The sequence below is a fragment of the Abramis brama genome (genome assembly GCF_963993115.1).
Source record: "Abramis brama genome assembly, chromosome: 20".
NCBI classification, from domain to species: Eukaryota; Metazoa; Chordata; class Actinopteri; order Cypriniformes; family Leuciscidae; genus Abramis; species Abramis brama.
Window position 1 is genome coordinate 30,630,425 of NC_139982.1, and position 23,034 is coordinate 30,653,458.

General features: G+C 38.1%; 1 protein-coding gene across 2 annotated transcripts in view; it reads left to right on the plus strand.

Moving 5' to 3' along the window:
• Positions 1 to 23,034, plus strand: part of tead4 (TEA domain transcription factor 4) — a 34,527-nt gene that overhangs the window by 1,906 nt on the left and 9,587 nt on the right. Inside the window, exons 2-9 of one of the 2 annotated variants that reach the window (XM_084095802.1) lie at positions 3,437 to 3,746; positions 14,251 to 14,315; positions 16,679 to 16,741; positions 18,700 to 18,825; positions 19,167 to 19,210; positions 21,895 to 21,956; positions 22,053 to 22,183; positions 22,955 to 23,034. The exon at positions 22,955 to 23,034 is cut by the window's right edge and continues 94 nt beyond it. In XM_084095802.1, coding sequence (XP_083951928.1) covers positions 3,740 to 3,746; positions 14,251 to 14,315; positions 16,679 to 16,741; positions 18,700 to 18,825; positions 19,167 to 19,210; positions 21,895 to 21,956; positions 22,053 to 22,183; positions 22,955 to 23,034 — 578 coding nt within the window. In that variant the 5' untranslated portion in view covers positions 3,437 to 3,739. Of the gene's footprint in view, positions 1 to 3,436; positions 3,747 to 14,250; positions 14,316 to 16,678; positions 16,742 to 18,699; positions 18,826 to 19,166; positions 19,211 to 21,894; positions 21,957 to 22,052; positions 22,184 to 22,954 lie in introns of those variants that run through there. The other variant, XM_084095803.1, reaches the window with a different exon arrangement.

The following is a 23,034-nucleotide window of genomic DNA, read 5'->3' on the forward strand; positions in this document are numbered from 1 at the left end:
CATATGCTGTTTAATTGGTTTACTGTGACCCGTGATCAATATTTGCATTCTAGATTCGTTCTGCAGTCTTACTTTAAAACAAATGCACACAGCAGGCTGTCCATACAAATGTGCGTGTTTATGGAAGTGTGTGTGAATATCTGCATGAGTCAAGTGTGTGTATTGTGCTGTTAGGATCAGGAATTGTCTGACATAAACACACACACACACACACACAAACACAAACACACACAGCAGCTTTTCAAAGTTAATCCTACATTTTAACAGTTCATAGATTAGAACATAATACACACGTTTTATAATTTGTGTATTATACATTGTGTATTATGCGTGTGTGTGTGTAATCACATCAGATTACCATGGTATATATCCCCAACACATGGTATTGCTATGGTAAATGTCCATAAAACATAGGATTACAATATTAATGTCATCACATAAAAGTGCTGTGGTGATAAATCAATAGTATTTTATATTTTACCTTTAATGGTACTTCCAAGGATACCATGGTACTACCACGGTACATGTCTGAAAAAACGTGGTAGCAGTTTGTTTAGTGCCATAATTCTGTAACATTTGCACCGTTGAAATAATGTTGTATTTGCGTTGCTGCAGTGTTAGCCACATTTAACCTGTAAGGCAGTTGTGTTGTTTTAGTGCTATTATCACATTAACACGCGGTTATAAGAGACGCTCTTAATGAAACACTCGCGGTGTGTCAGGAACTCTTGATCAGAGCCGACCGGCTCCTCCGGCTACACTGTTATTGGTCAAACAATATGAGCTTTAAATTAATGTACGGCCCACGGCTAATATCCTGTGTGTGTGTGTGTGTGTAGGTTCACAGCGACTTACAGCTTCACATTCCATCCCTGATTAAAGTGGATTTTGTTGTGTGTTTATGTTTGTTTTATGCTCTTTGAGTCGTGCCGGTGTGTGTTTGTTCTGTATGTTTGTTACACACACGTGAATGTACGTCTGTGTGTGTGTGTGTTTAAACGGGAAAGGTTTTATGTCTTTTACTCAACTTTTGTTTGTCATTCCAAACCTATATGACTTTCTTTCTTCTGTGTAACACAAAGAATATATTGTGAACCAAACAACATTGACTTAAAGAATTTTTTTTTAATTAAAATTACAATTTGTATGAATAAAAAATAAAAGAAAGACAATCATACTGGTTATGGAACAACATGAGGATGAGTAAATGTTTTCAGAATTTTGGGGTGAACTATCACTTAAATTCTTCCCAACATCATTTACTTGTGTGTGTATAAAAACATGTAAACTCATTTTAAACTAAAGCAATAATCTATCATTTTTTGTGTGATTTTGCTATGGTTAAGGGGTTTTCTGAGTCATGCACAATACAAAGTGGCTTAAAACCATTATGACCATGGTAAAAATCACTTTAATGCACAGATATTCTGAAGGCACCAGCTTGTTAGTTTTGACTAAAACAAAAGCAGCCAAAAATAGTTTTTGGTAATTGAAATAAAGCTGAAATAAAATATTACATGAAAACTCAAACATAAATGAAATGTTGCTTTACTTTAGCAACTAACTGAAATAAATCAAAGTGTAAAGTTTTTAAATTAAAAGTTTAAGTGTAAGTACTAAAATATTATATTTAAAAAAAAAAACAAATAAAAATGACGAAGGACATACAATTACTAAAACTTAAACTAAAATTAAAAATGAAACTGCAAATATAAAAAATATTTTTGTTTGTTTGTGTAGTCGTATGTAAATGTTTGAAATGGTGCTATATTTTGTTGTTGGAGTCAGTTCTGCATCCAGCATTACTATTGTTCAGAACTTCAAGGGTTTTTGCTCCGATCTGTAAGTGCGAGCGAGTTTTGTACAGGAAGTCAAGCTCAGAGTAAAGCTTTGCTCAGCAGCTCACACACTCACAAACACAATAATTCCCAGAATTGCACTGAAATGTTTGATAAAAACATATACTTGCATGTAACTAATCGTTTAGGTGCAAACTCAGTTCATGGAGAACCACAGTCCTGCAGAGTTTCCTAATTAAACACCTGATCCACTAAACTAAACTCTGCACCCCTGGTTTACATGGATCTCTCTTCATATCACATGCTGTTAAACTCATTGAAGTAGAAATGACAAAAAGCAAAGTGTGTGCATTTGTTTTGAGGGACCCCCGATCAGATCTCTTAAAATAGTGCTGTCTGCCTGCAGGCCGATTCTCATTGCAGTTTCGAGGCTGCAGACGTCACTCTGTGTCCCCGACTAATGTGATTTCGGAACCAAACCGCTTTTTCCAAGTAGGATTACGGAGTCTGGGGATCTTTCTGATGAATGCTGATGACTGGGGGTCGCCTCATTCACGCCGCAATGATACCAGACTGGAACCCTGCCGTGTAATATAGCAACATCTGCAATAGCAATGGCTAATCTGGATGACGTAATAGCAAAGTTTTTTTTTCATTGAATCTTCCGAGATGATCTTAAAGGCACAAGATCTTACTCCCACAAGAGTTTGTCCGATCTTAAATCTTCAGACCAAGTCTCGCACAAGTCACTTACTGAATGTTTGGTTTTCAACACCATTTTCACTATTTTGCTGTCACAACAATTGCTTGATATTCTCGTGGTCTTACATACGAAGTTTCATGTTAATGCGCAAAAGCAGTAGAAAGATAATTCCTGACTTTTCCCATTTGCCATCTTCATTAAGGTTTATTGGGAAAATAGTGAATTTCTCACAAAAATCACTTAATGAATTTCTGGCGTTCAGCGTCCCGATGAACTTTGATGGATTCAGGAATTATCACGCCAGTGCTTTTGCACATTAACACAAAACTTTGTGTGAAAAATTGCTACATAGCCGCAAGAACATTAAGCAAATGTGTTATAAAAACTGTTCTAAAACTATAGATTTGTATTCATTAATTTAATTTAATTATTGCGTTTTCAGAAGAAGAAAATCACAACTAATGAAAAAATAGTTTTTTTTAGCAATATTATGTTTAAAATTTAGGTTTTTACTTACAGGTAATGAAAAAAACGATTTGGGAAAAATGTACACATTTAAGTTGAAATGCAGTAAAATTAAGTTAGACTAATGTAAATAATAGGATTGAATGAATTCAAATAATATAAGTGTGATTGACAGTGAAATTAGGTTGATAAAAAACAATAAATTAAGTTTTTTAAGTTAAATTTAATTTTTACCAATTGAAGTAATTTTTAAAACAAAATTTACAGTGTACTTTTCCTAAATTTATCAATGTGAGTGCAATGACCAAATCAATCTGCTCAGCCGTCTAATGCGCATAATTGCTGATTGCAGCTATATTGTATTAACATTGCATTATTAATTGTATTAGCATTGCCTCTTTTATTGTATTTGCAAAACTACTACATCTTTTATCGATTTGAGCTCTAATGCAACGTGTTCTCTTTGTAGGATTGAGCTTCTGGCCGGTTCCAGATCTGGGAAAACCCGTCGTTTACCCGCCACGGAGCCTCAGCCGCCCCGTCAGTATCCACTAAGGCGTTTTGCTCTTCCACCACCATCCTGTCGGCCGAGTGGGTCTCAGCGTCCTCTCCGGGGGGCGCTAGTGAGGAGCTGAGCGAGGGATTGGATAAGCCTCTGGAGAACGATGCGGAGGGCGTGTGGAGTCCGGATATCGAGCAGAGCTTTCAAGAGGCGCTGGCGATCTATCCGCCCTGTGGCCGACGCAAGATCATTCTCTCCGATGAGGGCAAGATGTACGGTATGCCCCTCCCCTTTTGCCTCTCTGCTTTTTCTTTTGCAGCCAATCAGGGATTTCGATGAGATTTCTGCACCAATACTGGCATCACAGGGAAATGTTAATATGGTTTCCCAAACATCTGAAAACATCTGGCTTTTCTTTTTCCCTCAAATATATTATTCCTTAAAAATACCTTAAAAGTACTAGTGGGGATTGATTGATTGATTGATTGATTGATTGATTGATTGGTTGGTTGTTTGGTTTGTTGGGTTGATTACTTGGTTGACTGGGTTGGTTGATTGGGTTGATTGATTGGTTGGTTGACTGGGTTGGTTGATTGGTTGATTGATTGGGTTGATTGATTGGTTGGTTGACTGGGTTGGTTGATTGGGTTGATTGATTGGTTGGTTGACTGGGTTGGTTGATTGATTGGGTTGATTGATTGGTTGACTGGGTTGGTTGATTGGGTTGATTGGTTGGTTGATTGGGTTGGTTGACTGGTTGACTGGGTTGGTTGATTGGGTTGATTGGGTTGATTGATTGGTTGGTTGATTGGGTTGATTGATTGGGTTGATTGATTGGGTTGGTTGGTTGGACAAGCAAAAAAAAAAACCCAGCTTGAATTACCAGTAATATTACACAGTCAGATTTTTATTATTTTATATTCCTTTCTGAAAATACCGTATAAAAAAACAAATATTTCCAAAGCATTCAAATGGACAAACAAAAACCGATGCTCGCATACTTCCACCAAAGGCTATTCACTAACTTATTATCAAGGCCATGTTTGAATTTATTTCTTTATCACACCATCTCTTAATTGATGTTTCTGCTGAAGTATCTGGTGGTTTGTGTGGATTTTCAGACGTCTACAAGGACAAGTCAGTCAAACTCTAAAGAAACCTTTTGAATTGTTTACTAGTTTTGCAAACAGAAAACAAGCTGCCAGAACATAACACCAGCCTGTAATGCACAATCACATTTCCAAATGCCTACAACGTCAGCTGCTCTTGATGCAAATGCTGCTTTTAGTAGTGATGCATCGAAATGTCTGAATATAAATTATTTCGATTAGTTGTGCAGCTCTAGTCTGTATATGAATTGCTATAAATAGCCTATAGCCAATGTGTGTTTTTACTATAAATGTCTGTCTGTGTGATCCGGACCTGTTGATGGCCAGAAATGACCCGATGATGGGTTGGTGCAGCGTGATTTGGACCAAACACCGGATGAGAAGGAAAGTGAGAGGATGTGTGTGTCTGTCATCTTCCGATCAGCTGTGAAACTTTATAAATCTTCATAAAGCCGTGTGAATATCGGTGCAGAGGGAGGGTCATAGGGGGCAAAGGCAGAGAGGGTGCAACCCGACACGAGAATGGACGTTTACCCTTTGAGCATGTGCGACGGAGAGGGACAAATAAACACAAAGCAGGGGTGGGTGGGGGGGGGTGACAGAGCACCTGTTTCTGCGGCCCCCGCTCGCGACCCCGTTGAGTGAGTTTGTGTGTGTGTTGCCTTTCAGTTCACCTCCAGCTGCCTCTCCTCATGCACACAGACACGACTGGATTTACAGCACGCAAGGAGAGACAGACAGACAGAGAGAGAGAGAGAGAGAGAGAGAGAGAGAGAGAGAGAGAGATGGTGTTAACACTGGGATTACATGGAGCTCAGCATCAGCCACTATCAGCTCAGACAATCACTCATCATGCTTATCCATCAATACTCATCATCTCTCAACCAGTCGAGCTGTGAACGGATAGTTCACACCAAAATGGAAATTAACATTATTTACTCATAGTCATTCAAAACCTTCAAATTTGGGACTGTTCCTCGCACAAAGCGATGTATGACTTAAAATGACTTTTATTGTGAATTATGAATTTTAATTCATTTGAATGAATTTAAAATATGTATTATTAAATATATTTATGTGTTATACACTATAAATTGTATTTTATTATTATGAATTTTGTTACACACACACACACACACACACACACACACATATATATATATATATATATATATATATACTATATATATATAAATTAAAGAATAATACAATAAAATTATATAATTATACTATATTACAATAATTATATAATATTTATTTGAATAAACCAAGCTTAACAAATGTTTATTTATTAAAATATTAAATATTAAAATGTTTTAAACATGTAAATGGAAATAAATAAATCTGTGTATTTAAGTAATCTGTATAAAATAAATGAATCAAGCATTTTTTTAATTGAAAAATAAATTGCCATATTTAAAACCATTTATTTAATTCATGTTTTAAAACGTATTCTTTAAAAAAAATCTCCTTTTTTCCATTAGAGAAAGAAAGTTGTGCAGGTTTAGAATGACTGAATTATAACTTATTAATTAACTATTTGTTTAATTGATAAAACCTGACTCTGAATCATTCATCTTCCCCATTCCAGATTTGAAAGCAACTGTACAAACACATGAATATTTAATGAGATTAACACTGATGCAGTTTTTGATTGTTTGTCTGTTGCTAAAGAATTACAAGTGTAAAACGTTGCTTTACTCAGGTTCAATATGTTTCAAACCCAAGGTTGAGATTTTAGATTCACAAAAGTTAGTCCTTGTACTTTTCGACACTATATACGTTTCTGTATACTTCTATGTTTGGAAACGGCCTGCTCCCAGTGTTCCCGAGGTCTGGAAGCAGATTGAAAGTTTTATAATGTCTTGAGCTATAAGAGAAACCTCAACCCAGCAGTGTTTGGCGCAAATCAGATAGAGCTTCTTTCATGGCTGCGTTTGGCCCCAGCAATTTCAGATAATCACGCAAATAGCGACAATCTACAGTGCTGAGCGGTCAAAGAATGAGGAGAATTCCCACAATGCACTCGTGACCCTTTTCCAGAGGTTTTTCTAAAATTCCTCCACCACCATCCCTTCTTCCATACTGGTTTTTGTGGCATATTTGCATGGAAACTCACTGGCTGTTACGTGTGTCGCACATTAGAGTTATTATCCAGCTGAGCGTACCAGCGCACTTAGATTGTTTGGTTTTTGGTGTGCTGGGTGAAAACTCAACAGGCTTTGCCAAAGAAAACATTTCTTGGCTTTCGTCGTCACTGTACCGTAATGCATTCACTCTCCCGACCCGTAAAATTACACACAGCCGCTGAAAGGAAATACATTTGCCATGGTTTAATGGCTCCCAAGCATCCCGTCGGCAAGATAAGTACCCACATAATGGAGCACTTCTCCACCTGTTCAGAAGTTGTTAAAAAAATTAGGAGTTGTCGTCAAATGGACATTTTTGTGGAGGAATATGGGATGAGTGTTGAATGAGAAATCCCAGCTGTGTGAGTCTCAGAAATCACATTACAGACTGTGCAACAGACAAAAAATTTTGCATTTTGACTTACAAGTTGTGGGTTCGTGAGGATGCAAAGTCAGCTTTTGAATAAATGAAGCTTTATTTTATTGGCTGCAAAATGCACATCCACTCTGATGAAACCAAACCACCTCAAAATATAGAGAAAATGAGGCCTATTTTAAGGCCTTTGGGATTTTTTATTATTATTTTCAAGACAAGTAAGCACTATTTCTTCACAAATTAGCATTATTGAAATGAGAAATAAAATCTCAATACTGTTATGTGAAAAAATAATGATTATATGAGTAAGATTTTTTTAAAGAAGAAACTTCTGCTCACCAAGGCTGCATTTATTTGATCTCAAATACAGTAAGAACAGTAATATTGTGAAATATTATTACAGTTCAAAATTAGTGTTTTCTATGTGAATATATGTTAAAATGTCATTTATTCCTGTGATCAAAGCTGAATTTTCAGCATCATTACTCCAGTCTTCAGTGTCACATGATCCTTCAGAAATCACTCTAATATGATGATTTGATGCTCAAGAAACATTTATGATATTATCAATGTTGAAAAGTCATGCTGCTTCATATTTTTGTGGAAACCGTGATACTTTTTATTTTTTAGGATTCTTTGCTGAATAGAAAGTACAAAAGAACAGCATTTATTTGAAATAGAAATAATTTGTAACATCTTTACTGTCACTTTTGATCAATTTATCTGGTTATCTGCATCCTTGCAGAATAATAATATATATACATATTTCTTTTTTAAACCACAAGCTTTTGGTGTACGTTAATAATTGTTGTGGCATTACATTTTTACTGATTTAAAAAAAAAAAGATCATTGTATTACAGTAATAAAAAATCTAGTGAAAAACATAACAAAATAAATAAAAACATTTAAAAAAAATACAAATAAAAGTTTGAAAACATGTTCATCTGTCATGAAAATAATGGCAGACAACAAAAAATTTAAATTAATTTTAAAAAGTGACCTGGACATGTTTTTGTAATATTCATCCGCCACATAAGTAAAAAATGTGCAATTTCACATTTGAAATGAATTTGTTTCTTAAAATTACTGTAAAAAAAATTGTTATAGTAAGTGTTCGTGCTGCCTAAAACTTTTAAGCTTAGTCAACTTAAAATGTGAAGCTGAACTAAGTGACAACTTGGATATTTGAGTTGACTAAACTTAAAATTTAAGACGGCACGAACACTTACTTTTTTAAGTTGAAACAACAATTTTTTTTTTACAGTAGGGAAAAAATCTTAACATTTTCCTGTCCAATAAAATAATGGGTCAAGAAATTGTCAATATTACTTGTTACTACAATATTACACTATTACTGTTCATTCAAGTGAAGTGCACTGCACTGTGGGATATATGCAGTTTACAACACACACTTTAGTAACTGTAGTACAGTAGTATGCTATTCCACTCACACAGGAGTCAATGGGTGTATTGAGACGTACTGTTGTAAACATTCATTAGTTGCCTCCTGTCGAACAGATGGAAAAAGCCACCCGTCCCTCACATAGGCTCGATTTTTCACAGGCACGTTAGAGGTTCGTTTATGTCTGAGGTCTCCGAGTGCTCTAATGAGTCAGTGTGTTTTGTGCTGGTCTGCTGAAGATCATTCCCTCTCTTTGTTTTGCTAAGGTCACGGTGGGGTCGCGGCCCCTCAGAGGTCATCAGTGCAGGACACTTGGGTGTTTCTGAGGAGGCTTGTTGGTCACACACACCGGCTTTCACTCTTAAATGTGTGTGTGTGTTTGTGTGATTCTTCAAGGAAGAATATCAGAGTTTAAGTTTCACATCCATCCGCCTGTCTGTCTACGTTTACTCACTCTCATGTCGTTCCAAACCCATATTATATTCGCTTGTTGATATGAGCTGCTCTTTTCCATGCAACTAAAGTGGGCCATAACATTAGACCTGAATGTAAGTTATATGATAGCTTTATGTGATGAACAGATGCACATTCAAATTTATTAAAAGTCCTCCCTCCTTCATGTCAAATCTCATTTGTGGTTTCTTGATCTGGCGTAATGTGATCAATTACGGTTAATTAATGTGTCAAATCTGAACGTGTGCATGAATAAATACAGTGGCGTGTAGAATATGATCAATGGTTTAAATTTGTTATCCGTTCTTTGTTTTTGTGTGTTTTCTGGTCTAAACTGAAACTTTTTCAAAGTTTTAGTTTCAGCCAAAGTTATATAACATTATTTTATTCAAATAGATTCTTTAATATTTATTTATTATTTCTTTATTTAGTGCTGTCAAATCGATTAATCATGATTAATCGCATCTAACATAAAAGTTTGTGTTTATATAAGATAGCCTATGTTTATATAACACACACACACACACATATAATATGAATATAATAATGTATATACACACACATATATATTGTATAAACACAGACTTTTATGTGAGATGCGATTAATCGCAATTAATCGTTTTGACAGCACAATTTTTTAGTATTTATATATTTATGTTTACGTATTCTGGTGTCTTTTTATTATTTTATTTTATTTTGTCTTTTAAAAAATGAATAAATGATTAACAGTTTAAATTTGTTATAAATTTTTTGTTTGTTTTTGTTCGTTTTCAAGTCTTGTACTGTTTAGTACTATAAATATATATTATATTTTTAAAGTTTTTTAAGTTTTAGTTTTAAATAGAAAGTCTAACATTGTTTAATTTGTACATATATATATATATATATACATTATTATTATTATTATTTTTATTGTGTGTGTGTATATATATATACAGTATATATATGTATTATTGATTTAATTTATTAACTATATTTAATAGTTATAACTATATTTAAAAAATCTTTTTTATAGATTTGTTTTGTCTTTTATTTACATCCATTTGTAGGATATTTGCATGCAGAAAGTCAGTCTTTCTCTGATTTTCTTCGCTCATCACATTCCTCTCTTTGAGATCCCCAGCAGTGAAATCTCACTGACTACACGTTCGTGAACCCTAAGTGTGCCCTTTCTCGACCCTCAGGAGACCGTCTGCTGCACAGATGTGCCCTCTCTCTATCTGTCGCTCCCCAGATGTTTGACAATCTGACGGTGCAGAAAGAGAAACATCTAAGAAGCCAAAAGTCTCCATTTTCTCTCTATTTAATCTTGGAGAATCAATTGAGATTCTTAAAAATGTAAAGGTTCTATATTGACATCTATGGTTCCATTTAACATCCATGGAACCTTTAAATTGGACAAAAGGTTCTTTAATAATGAAAGAAAGTTCTTAAGAAAAAAAAAAGAAAAGTTATTTGGGGAACCAAAAGTGGTTCTTTTATGGCATCGATGCGAAAACACGCTTTTGGAACCTTTGTTTTTAAGAGTGAGATCTGATGTGTGATTTCTTAGAGTTTGCACAAGTCTTGTAATAATGTGCTTGTGTGTGTTAGTTGTTTATTGGAGCTGAGCAGACGCTGAAGGACTCACAGATCAGGAATGACTGGAATGTGAAGAGGAGGAGGAGGAGAAAGAGAGAGAGAGAAAGAAAGAGAGAGAGAGGTTGAGTGGGAGGTTATGGATTTATGAGGTCGTTGTGGGAGCTGCCGTACCTTTGGTTGGCATTAACTTTGTTTCGGGCCCTCTCAGACCCTCAGGGTGGACAGTGTGTGTGTGTGTGTGTGTGTGTGTGAAGGTTTCAGGTGACTGTCTCAGTTTTCACTCTAGTGGAGTTGATATGATTGACCCCTCTGTAGCTCCGCCCCGTGAACATGTGACCCCTCTGTAGCTCCGTCCCTCTGAACACATGACCCCTCTGTAGCTCCGCCCCTGTGAACACAATGACCCCTCTGTAGCCCCGCCCCTGTGAACACATGACCCTGTAGCTCCGCCAATGTGAACACAATGACCTCTCTGTAGCTCCGCCCCTGTGAACACATGACCCCTCTGTAGCTCCGCCCCTGTGAACACAATGACCCCTCTGTAGCTCCGCCCCTGTGAACACATGACCCCTCTGTAGCTCCGCCCCTGTGAACACAATGACCACTCTGTAGCTCCGCCCCTGTGAACACAATGACCACTCTGTAGCTCCGCCCTGTGAACACATGGCCCCTCTGTAGCTCCGCCCCGTGAACACATGACCCCTCTGTAGCTCCGCCCCTGTGAACACATGACCCCTCTGTAGCTCCGCCCCTGTGAACACAATGACCCCTCTGTAGCTCCGCCCCTGTGAACACATGACCCCTCTGTAGCTCCGCCCCTGTGAACACATGACCCCCTCTGTAGCTCCGCCCCTGTGAACACAATGACCCCTCTGTAGCTCCGCCCCTGTGAACACATGACCCCTCTGTAGCTCCGCCCCTGTGAACACAATGACCCCTCTGTAGCTCCGCCCCTGTGAACACAATGACCACTCTGTAGCTCCGCCCCTGTGAACACAATGACCCCTCACATGTACATACCTAATATATAACTCAAGTTCAACTCAATTCAGTTTTTGTTATTTTAGTGTGCTTTGTTTTCTTGACAAGAACTGTACATAAAGCATGCATATACAATTCTTTTTGTGCACTATTCGGTTATATTTAGGAATATTTCTTTCTTTATTACAAAACATACTATTGCATATGTGTATCTTTAACGACATGTTGTCCCATGAACAATAAGTCACTAATAATACTGACACAAAACTTAGTTCTGGTAACTCGTCACGGACACTACGTCCATATATTTTTACAGTCTATGGTGTATTCGAACACCTTGTTCCACTAATGCTCACAAATATGTTTTTTAAAACAGTAAAATCTCTTTTCATGTAGTTGCGATGTTATATTGTGTCGTGTTTATCAAAATAAAACTGATAAAAAAAACGTAGACCCCACTAAATTGATAGTAGGCTTATGTTGAACTTTATTCTTGTACAAACAGACGCTGTATTAAGCAGTACATAAAGTATTGAACGAAAATGTCTGTGTATTTGAAAAATATTGCATTTATTTCACTTCATCTGTCATAAAGTATGGGAATCAGTGTCCAACACACCTAATTATTCATGACTCGGACTACACTAGCTCTGTATGTTTTTGCTTCACTAAAAAGAACAGCTCATAAGAGTCATTTGTTTGTGAATCTGAATACATTAGGCGAGTTCGGCCCTGTCTCAAATTGAACCCGAAGCCACAAGCAATCTCAACTCAACAATGTCTCAAACTGTGCTCAATGAAAATGTGAACTCAGACATTTCTGCTCCACATTCAGATTCAGATTGTTTTATTTAGTGCCGTCAGCATTCAAAGCTATTTTCATGGCAAAAATTAAATTACAAAAATGCAAATATCATATAAATACAATAAAAACCAAACAAACAAAAACAGCAAGTCATATAATACAAGATTTTTAAAAAATTAACATATGATAAAAAATCCAAAAGCTTTTAAGGCATAATCTTACTAAATAAGTCCTTAAGTGAGGTAACTTCATAAAAGAGCATTCTACTTGTATTAAGTAGAATGGACAATCTTATAAAATATGTTTAACAGAGAGAGGAATCTTACAAAACATGTATCAAGTTGGGTCTCTACCTTTAAGCATGAGTCAAACGTGTATGACCCATACGACATCTGGTGTAGACTTGATCAAGTCTAGTTTTAAGAGTGATAAAAAGTGCTCCACATTCATCTTACAGCTCGGGTCTGAGAGGAGAGCAACGTCTGACCCTCTCATGCACACAAGGTCATTTCTCTTCATAAACAGCCACACAGAGGGGGTTTTAGTCGGGTAAGAGGGCGTTGAGGGGTTCTGTACTAAAGCAGAGGGTACTAGTACTAGTAACCGGAGTCCTGCCGGACGAACGAGCGCTGAGATTTATGGGAGGCGTAAAGGCATATTCTATAAACATTGACACACAGACCAGCTGCTGTATCTCTCTCCGCCATCACTTCACCACGGGTGTCGAGACTACGCACACGTACCCTTTCGTCCAACGTGACCCGTATGTCAGCAGAAGCATCACCTCAAAAGAGATGAACACTCATGTAACCATATCAGCCTGTAGCCCAAGACTGGTCACCCACTGTAGGGTTAAGCCGGGTCCGTACCTGGATGGGAGTCTCTCTAAACCCCGCCTTTATGAGAGCCTGCTCTGCTCTGATTGGTCAGATGGCCAGTCTGTTGTGATTGGTTACTCTGCTCTGATTGGTCAGATGGCCCAGTCTGTTGTGATTGGTCTACTCTGCTCTGATTGGTTAGACGACCCAGTCTGTTGTGATTGGTCTACTCTGCTCTGATTGGTCAGACGACCCAGTCTGTTGTGATTGGTCTACTCTGCTCTGATTGGTCAGACGGCCCAGTCTGTTGTGATTGGTCTACTCTGCTCTGATTGGTCAGATGACCCAGTCTGTTGTGATTGGTCTACTCTGCTCTAATTGGTCAGATGACCCAGTCTGTTGTGATTGGTCTACTCTGCTCTAATTGGTCAGATGACCCAGTCTGTTGTGATTGGTCTACTCTGCTCTGATTGGTCAGACGGCCCAGTCTGTTGTGATTGGTCTACTCTGCTCTAATTGGTCAGACGGCCCAGTCTGTTGTGATTGGTCTACTCTGCTCTGATTGGTCAGATGACCCAGTCTGTTGTGATTGGTCTACTCTGCTCTAATTGGTCAGATGACCCAGTCTGTTGTGATTGGTCTACTCTGCTCTGATTGGTCAGATGGCCCAGTCTGTTGTGATTGGTCTACTCTGCTCTAATTGGTCAGATGACCCAGTCTGTTGTGATTGGTCTACTCTGCTCTGATTGGTCAGACGACCCAGTCTGTTGTGATTGGTCTACTCTGCTCTGATTGGTGTATTATTGGTGATACAGTGTATATATATGGTTTATGTTAACAAAAGTAAAATGTTTATAGTTTTTTTTGTAAAGTTTTAATGTACATATATTTTGTTTATTTTATAATAGTATCTAAAATAATAATAATAATTAGTACGTACTGCATTAGACTAAACTGGGAAGGGTCATAGCACTTACATATTGTCCTATTGTTAGATGAACTGCTTCTGTTGTTCTCCTCATTTGTAAGTCGCTTAAGTTGAATAGTTATAAGTGGATTAAAGCATCTGCTAAGTGACTAAATGTAAAATGTAAATGTAAACTTCTTTTCTCTTTCTTTTTCTCAGGACGGAATGAGCTAATTGCTCGGTACATCAAGCTTCGAACAGGAAAGACACGGACCAGGAAACAGGTAGAGAAATCTAGAATATTTGGTCACTGGATCTTGTTTTCCTGTAAAATACAGTATCTAAGGTCTAAATTGAATTCATACGCAAAATTTTGTAAAATATTACCACTCGTTTTCAGAGAATGTTTTTCGTATTCCATTGGCAATGTTTTTTCTTCTTGTTTTAAGCATAAACATCACTAAAATTACGCTTAAAACAAGAAAAAATGTAAGAAAATTCAACTTAAATCAAGATCAATTCTCTGAAATATTCTCATGGGTTCAATTCACTAATGAAATGCAATGCTATGTAAGTCGAGTTTTCAAGTGAATTTATCTTTATATCTTTAGAATGTTTAGATATTTTCATTGGATGCTGATTGGATGCTTTTTTTGCCATGTATTTGTATATAAATATGTGATGGCAACTCTAAAATGCCAACTTGTCCCTACTAAAACTAAGTGGATTAAATTGGTTAATTACTTTTATTTGACCGCCATGTCACACATTAACAGCAACAGGAAGTACAGCAAATGTCAGACTGGGATTTAGAGATGGGATTGTCCTGTTAAACTCCCAAACAGACTTTCACTGAGTGTAAATGTTTGGCCCTCGAGGGCCTCCATGCTGAAACGGACTTGGGCGGTGTGATTTATGGCACGCGGATCGGATATCGGTGTGTGTCTTCAGCACCTCTCTCAGTCCTGCTCGTTAGACCCACAAACAACTGCTGGGGGTTTGGGATCCGATAGCGTTCCCGCCGGCATTCGATATCGCATGATGTCACTCAGGCCTTGTCACATACTGAGTCTTAAGCCCTCTGAGAGAGTTGAGGTGAGCCGGGGCCCGAGAGGAAAAGTTATCACTAAAAACAAGAAGAGAAACTAGAATCGCACCTGATATGTGAACAAATAAAGGTCAGAGCAATCGCTGACATAAAACAACAGATTTGCTTTCTTCTTGCACACTAATCGACAAAAATTTTGACTAGTTTAGATGATTAGAAATCAGTAATTTACCATCACTAATAGTTTTTCAAGCCTTACTTGAACAGAACTAGTTCTTCGTGAGGTGGTTAGGTAAAGTTTTCCATGAGTGCTTCATGATTTCAATCCCATCCGAATTTGAAAACAACATTTTTATTTTTTTATTATTATTTTACTTAAATGTTTTCATTTTTATTTTAATTCAATTTTTAAATTTTAATTTCTTATTCAATTTATTTATTTAAGTTTTTATTTGAATTTAATGTTTTAAATTTTAATTAAAAAAAATATTTTAATTTTGTGATTAAGAACGTTAATTTTCTACAAAAAAAATAAAATAAAAAATACAGCAAGATTTTTTTAACTCTACTTTAAAAAAATGATGAATAAAGAATGTGCATCAAGTGTGTTTTGCTTTTTTAAAGTTTTTATTACACGTATGAATGTGCAAAATAGTATCATATTTTGTACATGCAACTTAGCTAGTTTTATTGTAAATTAAATATATATAATTATTTAATTCATCACTGTATTCATTGCAGCCGACATGTTTTCTCATTGACGCCCCAAACTCAGTTACTAAAGCTAAAAAGAAAATCCAGAGCACTCGTAATTATGATATTATATCAATGATAATATCAATGTGAAAAAAAAAATATTCAAATGAAATTTAAATAAATGCATAAAATAATATGCGTGCAGTCAGAGCTTCCAGTACACATCCATAACCTTTAATAAAAACTCCAGAGATCCTAATGCTTTCTGAAAAGGAAAAAGAGAGAAAACAAATCATTTCCGTAAAGAGTTTTCAATGGCGCTGGATAATGACACTAACTTTGCAACATCGACACTATTTTATTGAGCTGAAATGAATCAACATTGAACTAAATTGAGCTGAATATTAACTCTATTGTCTTCTGTCAAGCAGCTGAAATTGAATTCATTTCATGATTGAAGTTTACAAAATTAACACTGTTATTAACACTGTTATTTTCCTGTTTATTACTGTGAAGCTGCTTTGAAAATCTGAATTGTCTTGAATATAGACTGTAAACTGCATTTGAGTTTGTTTAGAGTTTTGTTACCTGAACATGAGCTCAATTTGTTCCAAAATGAGTTTTTCCATTGTTCAATTTCACTCTGTTTTTTTACGTCTACCATAGTAATACCATGTTTTTTGCATCCATAATGGTGATACCATGGTATTATTTAAATATCAATATTTTAATCATTGTATTTAAATACATTGTACACTTTGCAACTACATGCCAACAAACTCTCATTAGAGTTAAGTTGACATGTAGTTGCAAAGTTACTTATATTCAGTAGAATGTCTTACTGTGGAAATAAAGTGTTTTAAATGAAAAGATCAGTCTAAAATCCCTCTGTGTTTCCCGCAGGTCTCCAGTCACATTCAGGTGTTGGCGCGACGGAAAGCTCGGGAAATTCAGGTGAAACTCAAGGTAATGAACTCTAATGCTGATCACCTGTTTGCAAATTAACACCATTATCGCTTTACAGCCAAAGCATCTGTTAAAGAGAGGGTGATTTAAATCATCTCTGAGTGAATGTAGCCCAGCCATGATTCAGATACAAATATAATTGCAGACGATATCATACACTACGCTATAAATCCATTTCATCACGACACTAATTTTCAGAAAACGTGTGACCTCGGTAATGTCGAGTCTTCTCCTTGCGCGCTCTTGTCTTTCATCATATGGCATAGTTCAGCCATTGGCCGGCGGCCATTTTGGCTCAGCTGTCCGAGTGTATACTGGTATACTGGTCACACGGCTAACACTGACAGCCCTTTTAAATGCGTTTCTGTAACTGAGAACTGTGACGGACACACACACACATGCCCATATTTCAGGAATGCATGGGCCGGTCATGCTTCAAGGACACAGCAGTTGCTTGAGCCGGCCGTGGACGACTGTGACCTCTGTGCGTTTCGCTATATCAAAATCAACCCGACAAGTGTTGAGGAGTCACTCATTAAAGTAGAGGAGTGAACTGAAGGATCTAAGATCTAAGAAATATATCTTTAAAAACAAAACAAATAAATGTATATATATATTTTAGATATATTTATTTTAATATATATACTTAGAGAGACTGATTCATTCTAGTGAATCAGTTCACTCGGACGAACAAGCTCAAAAAGGAGCAATTCACTGATTGCAATCAGTGGTCCCAATTTTTTTGCAATATATTTAGTTAAATATATACATATTATATATATATATATTTTTTTTTTTTTCTTAATGGATATACTTATTTTTATGAGCTGAGGGAATAATAAAATGCGGTTAGCTAAAATGACTCCGTATGAAACCGATTAGTGAAGACCGATTCATTTTAGTGAATCAGTTTGTTTGGAAGGTTAATCTAAATGAACCATTGAAAAACGATTCATCAGTTAATTTGATTCCCTGTGCAGTAAGATCACAGATTTGTGTTCTTCAATATGTTTGGCTTGGTGATTTCTAGTTTTATTGGTTGTATTTCGTGTAAATGTTAATCTGTTGTTTAACGCTTATATTTTTAAAAAGGTATTTACCTCCTTGTATTTAGCTACTTTTTCTTTGAAGATTACAGTGTAGTTAACACAATTATTTTAAAAGCTAGCCTGACAGTAGTTAAACTTCTTCCTAAAAACTCAATGCAACTTGGAAATGTTTTGTTTGCATGAAAGTTACAGCTTTTAGGTTGACGACTTCTTCTGCGTGGTCGAGGAGTCACATTCACTCCAGCAGGTCACAGGCGTTTGTAGTTCCCACTTCTCAGACTGTAGTTGATTTTCTGACCCCAGGCTCAGTAAACATGGTTTGGGAGCAGTGCTTCCACACACAGTGTTTTTTCCAAGCCTGTTCTCCGGTTTCATAATGTCGGAGCTCCCAGTTCTTCATGTGACCTCTAGGAGAAGGAGTCAACCTGTCAACACTCAAACACTGCCAGAGCCATAAACCATGAGCCACCTCAGCCTTCCCAACACACACACACACACACACACACACACACACACACACACACACACACACACACACACACATATATATATACAAACACACACACACATACAGATTGCTTCAAAGTAGCTTTATAGTGATAACTGGAAAATAATGCATTTTTAGCTGAAGACGTCTCAGTGTTGATTTAGTTCCACTGTAAAGATTATCAATTATTAAATGAGTTTGTTTCATCCATAAAGCAGTGCTGCGAATAATGATGTCATCGTCCAGCTCAGTTCAGTTCTCATACAGCAGCATCAGTGCATTCAGATCAATAATACTGTTGAATGAATATATGTAAATGTGTATATTAAAAGGACAAAAAAATGTTATTAATAAAATAATGCAACACACAGTTGAATGGGATATACATGTATGACGTTCTCCATGTTGTTGTCTTCTGAAAGGACCAGGCAGCCAAAGATAAAGCGATGCACAGCATGTCCAGCATGTCGTCGGCTCAGATCATCTCAGCCACGGCCTTTCAGAACAAGATGTGTCTCTCTCGACCGGCCTACCCGTCAGCAGCTGGGGTGAGACACACACACACACACACACACACACACACACACACACACACACACACACACACACACACACACACACACACACACACACACACACACACACTCTCATATATATATGTGCTGCTGGGGTGAGACACACACACACACACACACACACACACACACACGCACACACACTCACATATATGTGCTGCTGGGGTGAGACACACACACACACACACACACATGCACACACACTCACATATATGTGCTGCTGGGGTGAGACCCACCTCAACTCTCTCCAGCGCTCATGTTACATCTCCAGAACAAGCTAATCTTCATTTCATGTCTCTGTTTTCATGTCTCAGTTTTGGCATGGAGCTCTCGCAGGACAAACCGCAGGTCCTGAAGAGTAAGTTCTTGTGTCGTGTGTTTTGGTCTGATCATCTTTAGAAAAGTGTTGCACGTCTAGGCAGTTTAAAAGTATGTCTCAGTCACAGGTTAAACTGAACATTTGTCATTACTACCACTACCATTAGTACCACTACTATGTACAGTATATTGCCAAAAGTATTGGGACACCCCTCCAAATCATTGAATTCAGGTGTTCCAATCACTTCCATGGCCACAATTGTATAAACTCAAGCACCTAGGCATACAGACTGCTTCTACAAACATTTTATGAAAGAATGGGTTGCTCTCAGGAGCTCTAGTGAATTTAAGCATGGTACCATGATAGGTTGCCACCTGTGCAATAAGTCCATGCGTGAAATTTCCTCACTGCTAAATATTCCACGGTCACCTGTTAGTGGTATTATAACAAAGTTTCCATGGCCGAGTAGCTGCATCTAAGCCTTACATCACCAAGTGCAATGCAAAGCGTGGGATGCAGGGGTGTAAAGCGTGGAATGCAGTGATGTAAAGCGCGGGATGCAGTGGGGTAAAGTGTGGGATGCACTGGTGTAAAGCGTGGTATGAAGTGGTGTAAAGCGTGGGATGCAGTGGTGTAAAGCGTGGGATGCAGTGGTGTAAAGCGTGGGATGCAGTGGTGTAAAGCGCGGGATGCAGTGGTGTAAAGCGCGGGATGCAGTGGTGTAAAGCGTGGGATGCACTGGTGTAAAGCGTGGTATGCAGTGGTGTAAAGCGTGGGATGCAGTGGTGTAAAGCGTGTGATGCAGTGGTGTAAAGCGTGGGATCCAGTGGTGTAAAGCGTGGGATCCAGTGGTGTAAAGCGTGTGATGCAGTGGTGTAAAGCGTGGGATGCAGTGGTGTAAAGCGTGGGATCCAGTGGTGTAAAGCGTGGGATGCAGTGGTGTAAAGCGTGGGATGCAGTGGTGTAAAGCGTGGGATGCAGTGGTGTAAAGCGTGGGATCCAGTGGTGTAAAGCGTGGGATGCAGTGGTGTAAAGCGTGGGATGCAGTGGTGTAAAGCGTGGGATGCAGTGGTGTAAAGCGTGGGATGCAGTGGTGTAAAGCGTGGGATCCAGTGGTGTAAAGCGTGGGATGCAGTGGTGTAAAGCGTGGGATGCAGTGGTGTAAAGCGTGGGATGCAGTGGTGTAAAGCGTGGGATGCAGTGGTGTAAAGCGTGGGATGCAGTGGTGTAAAGTGTGTGATGCAGTGGTGTAAAGTGTGGGATGCAGTGGTGTAAAGTGTGGGATACAGTAGTTTAAAGCGTGTGATGCACTGGGCTAAAGCATGGGATGCAGTGGTGTAAAGTGTGGGATGCAGTGGTGTAAAGTATGGGATGCAGAGGTGTAAAGAGTGGGATGCAGTGGGCTAAAGCATGGGATGCAGTGGTGTAAAGTGTGGGATGCAGTGGGCTAAAGCATGGGATGCAGTGGTGTAAAGTGTGGGATGCAGTGGTGTAAAGTGTGGGATGCAGTGGTGTAAAGAGTGGGATGCAGTGGGCTAAAGCATGGGATGCAGTGGTGTAAAGTGTGGGATGCAGTGGTGTAAAGCGTGGGATGCAGTAGTTTAAAGCGTGTGATGCAGTGGGCTAAAGCATGGGATGCAGTGGTGTAAAGCGTGGGATGCAGTGGTGTAAAGCGTGTGATGCAGTGGGCTAAAGCATGGGATGCAGTGGTGTAAAGTGTGGGATGCAGTGGTGTAAAGTGTGGGATCCAGTGGTGTAAAGCGTGGGATGTAGTGGTGTAAAGCGTGTGATGCAGTGGGCTAAAGCATGGGATCCAGTGGTGTAAAGAGAGGGATGCAGTGGTGTAAAGCGTGGGATGCAGTGGTGTAAAGCGTGGGATGTAGTGGTGTAAAGAGTGGGATGCAGTGGGCTAAAGCATGGGATGCAGTGGTGTAAAGCGTGGGATGTAGTGGTGTAAAGCGTGTCTGGCAATCCGATGGACGAATCTGGGTTTGGCGGTTGCCAGGAGAACGGTACTTGCCTGACTGCATTGTGCCAAGTGTAAAGTTTGGTGGAGGGGGGATTATGGTGTGGGGTTGTTTTTCAGGTGTTGGCCCCTTAGTTCCAGAACTCTTAGAAAGGAACTCTTAATGCTTCTGCATACCAAAACATTTTGGACAATTTCATGCTCCCAACTTTGTGGGAACAGTTTGGGGATGGCCCCGTCCTGTTCCAACATGACTGCGCACCACTGCACAAAGCAAGGTCCATAAAGACATGAATGAGCAAGTTTGGTATGGATAGACCCGATAGAACACCTTTGGGATGAATTAGAGCAGAGACTACAAGCCAGGCCTTCTCGTCCAACATCAGTGCCTGACCTCACAAATGCGCTTCTAGAATAATGGTAAAAAATTCCCATAAACACACTCCTAAACTTTGTGGAAAGCCTTCCCAGAAGAGTTGAAGCTGTTATAGCTGCAAATGGTTGGTCAACGCAATATTAAACCCTACGGATTAAGAATGGGATGTCATTACAGTTTATGTGCATGTAAAGGCAGGGGTCCCAAAACGTTTGGCAATATAGTGTTTGTATGTATGTGTATATATACATATATATTAATCTTTTATACAAAAAATATATTTTGTATTATTTTATTAACAATTATTTTTTAAATAATTCAAGTTTTTTCATAATCATGAAACATCATAAAAGCTTATATTTGATTGTCTCTTCCAAACAGTATCAAGCCGTTTTCCCAACAAAACTTTATCATGCAATCCACCGGCCCTCCGTCTATAACAGGTCAGTACCATTCAAAACTACACCTAATTTGAATTATGCCCAATATAATGATCTATAAACGTCCTGATGGCTCTTCTCTCCTCTTCTATCGCTCAGGTTATGAAAGTGCGACGGGTTTGTCGATTTCCTCTAATGCTCCGCCCTGGCAGGGTCGCAGTATCGCTGGATCCAAACTGCGCATGCTGGAGTTCTCCGCTTTCCTCGAGCAACCGCAGGATCCAGAGACTGTAAGAGATTCACCATATATTTACATTTTTTTAATTATATTTTAACTAATCATCTACATACAGTATACATTTCCATGTAACATAGAAAACAACAACAACAAAAAAGCTTCTCAGTTTTTTACATTGATATTCAATACCACCTCTTTTCTTAGTCTTCTATTAACACCTTTCCAGCTCCACCACTTTTTAAGAACAATCTGAAAGGTCCCCAAACTCCATCATAAACTGTATATTTATCCCTTAAAATAAAAGTTATCTTTTCTATTGACATATTTGTTACCATTTCTTTTAGCCAATGTCCTATACTTGGTGCACAAATACTTTTCCAATTTAAAGAAATAAGCCGTTTTGCTTGAAGAATACATACATTTATAAATATACACTCTTTCTTTTTTTTAATGATCTCTTTAGGATATAAATGAAATTAAAAAGTGACAGGTGACATTGGAATGTTAACATCAAGGATATTCTCTATCATTTCTTACACACATTTCCAAAAATTCTTTACTTCTTCACACTCCCAAATGCAATGATATAACGTACCTTTAAAATCCCTGCATCTTAAACAGGTGTCAGGGACATTTTCATTATATTTCTGCAATACAACTGGAGTTATATAAATACACATCAACCACTTATATTGAAGCAATTTCAGACGTGTTCATTGTTACTGATTAAGCTTCATTACATGCTTCAAGTGCTTCACAGTATTAATACTAATGGTTATATGCACCAAACCGGCCTGTACTGACGTATATTTGTGCTTTACAGGTCAACAAACACCTGTTTGTTCACATCGGTCAGTCCAACCCCACGTACAGCGACCCGTACCTAGAGGCCGTGGATATACG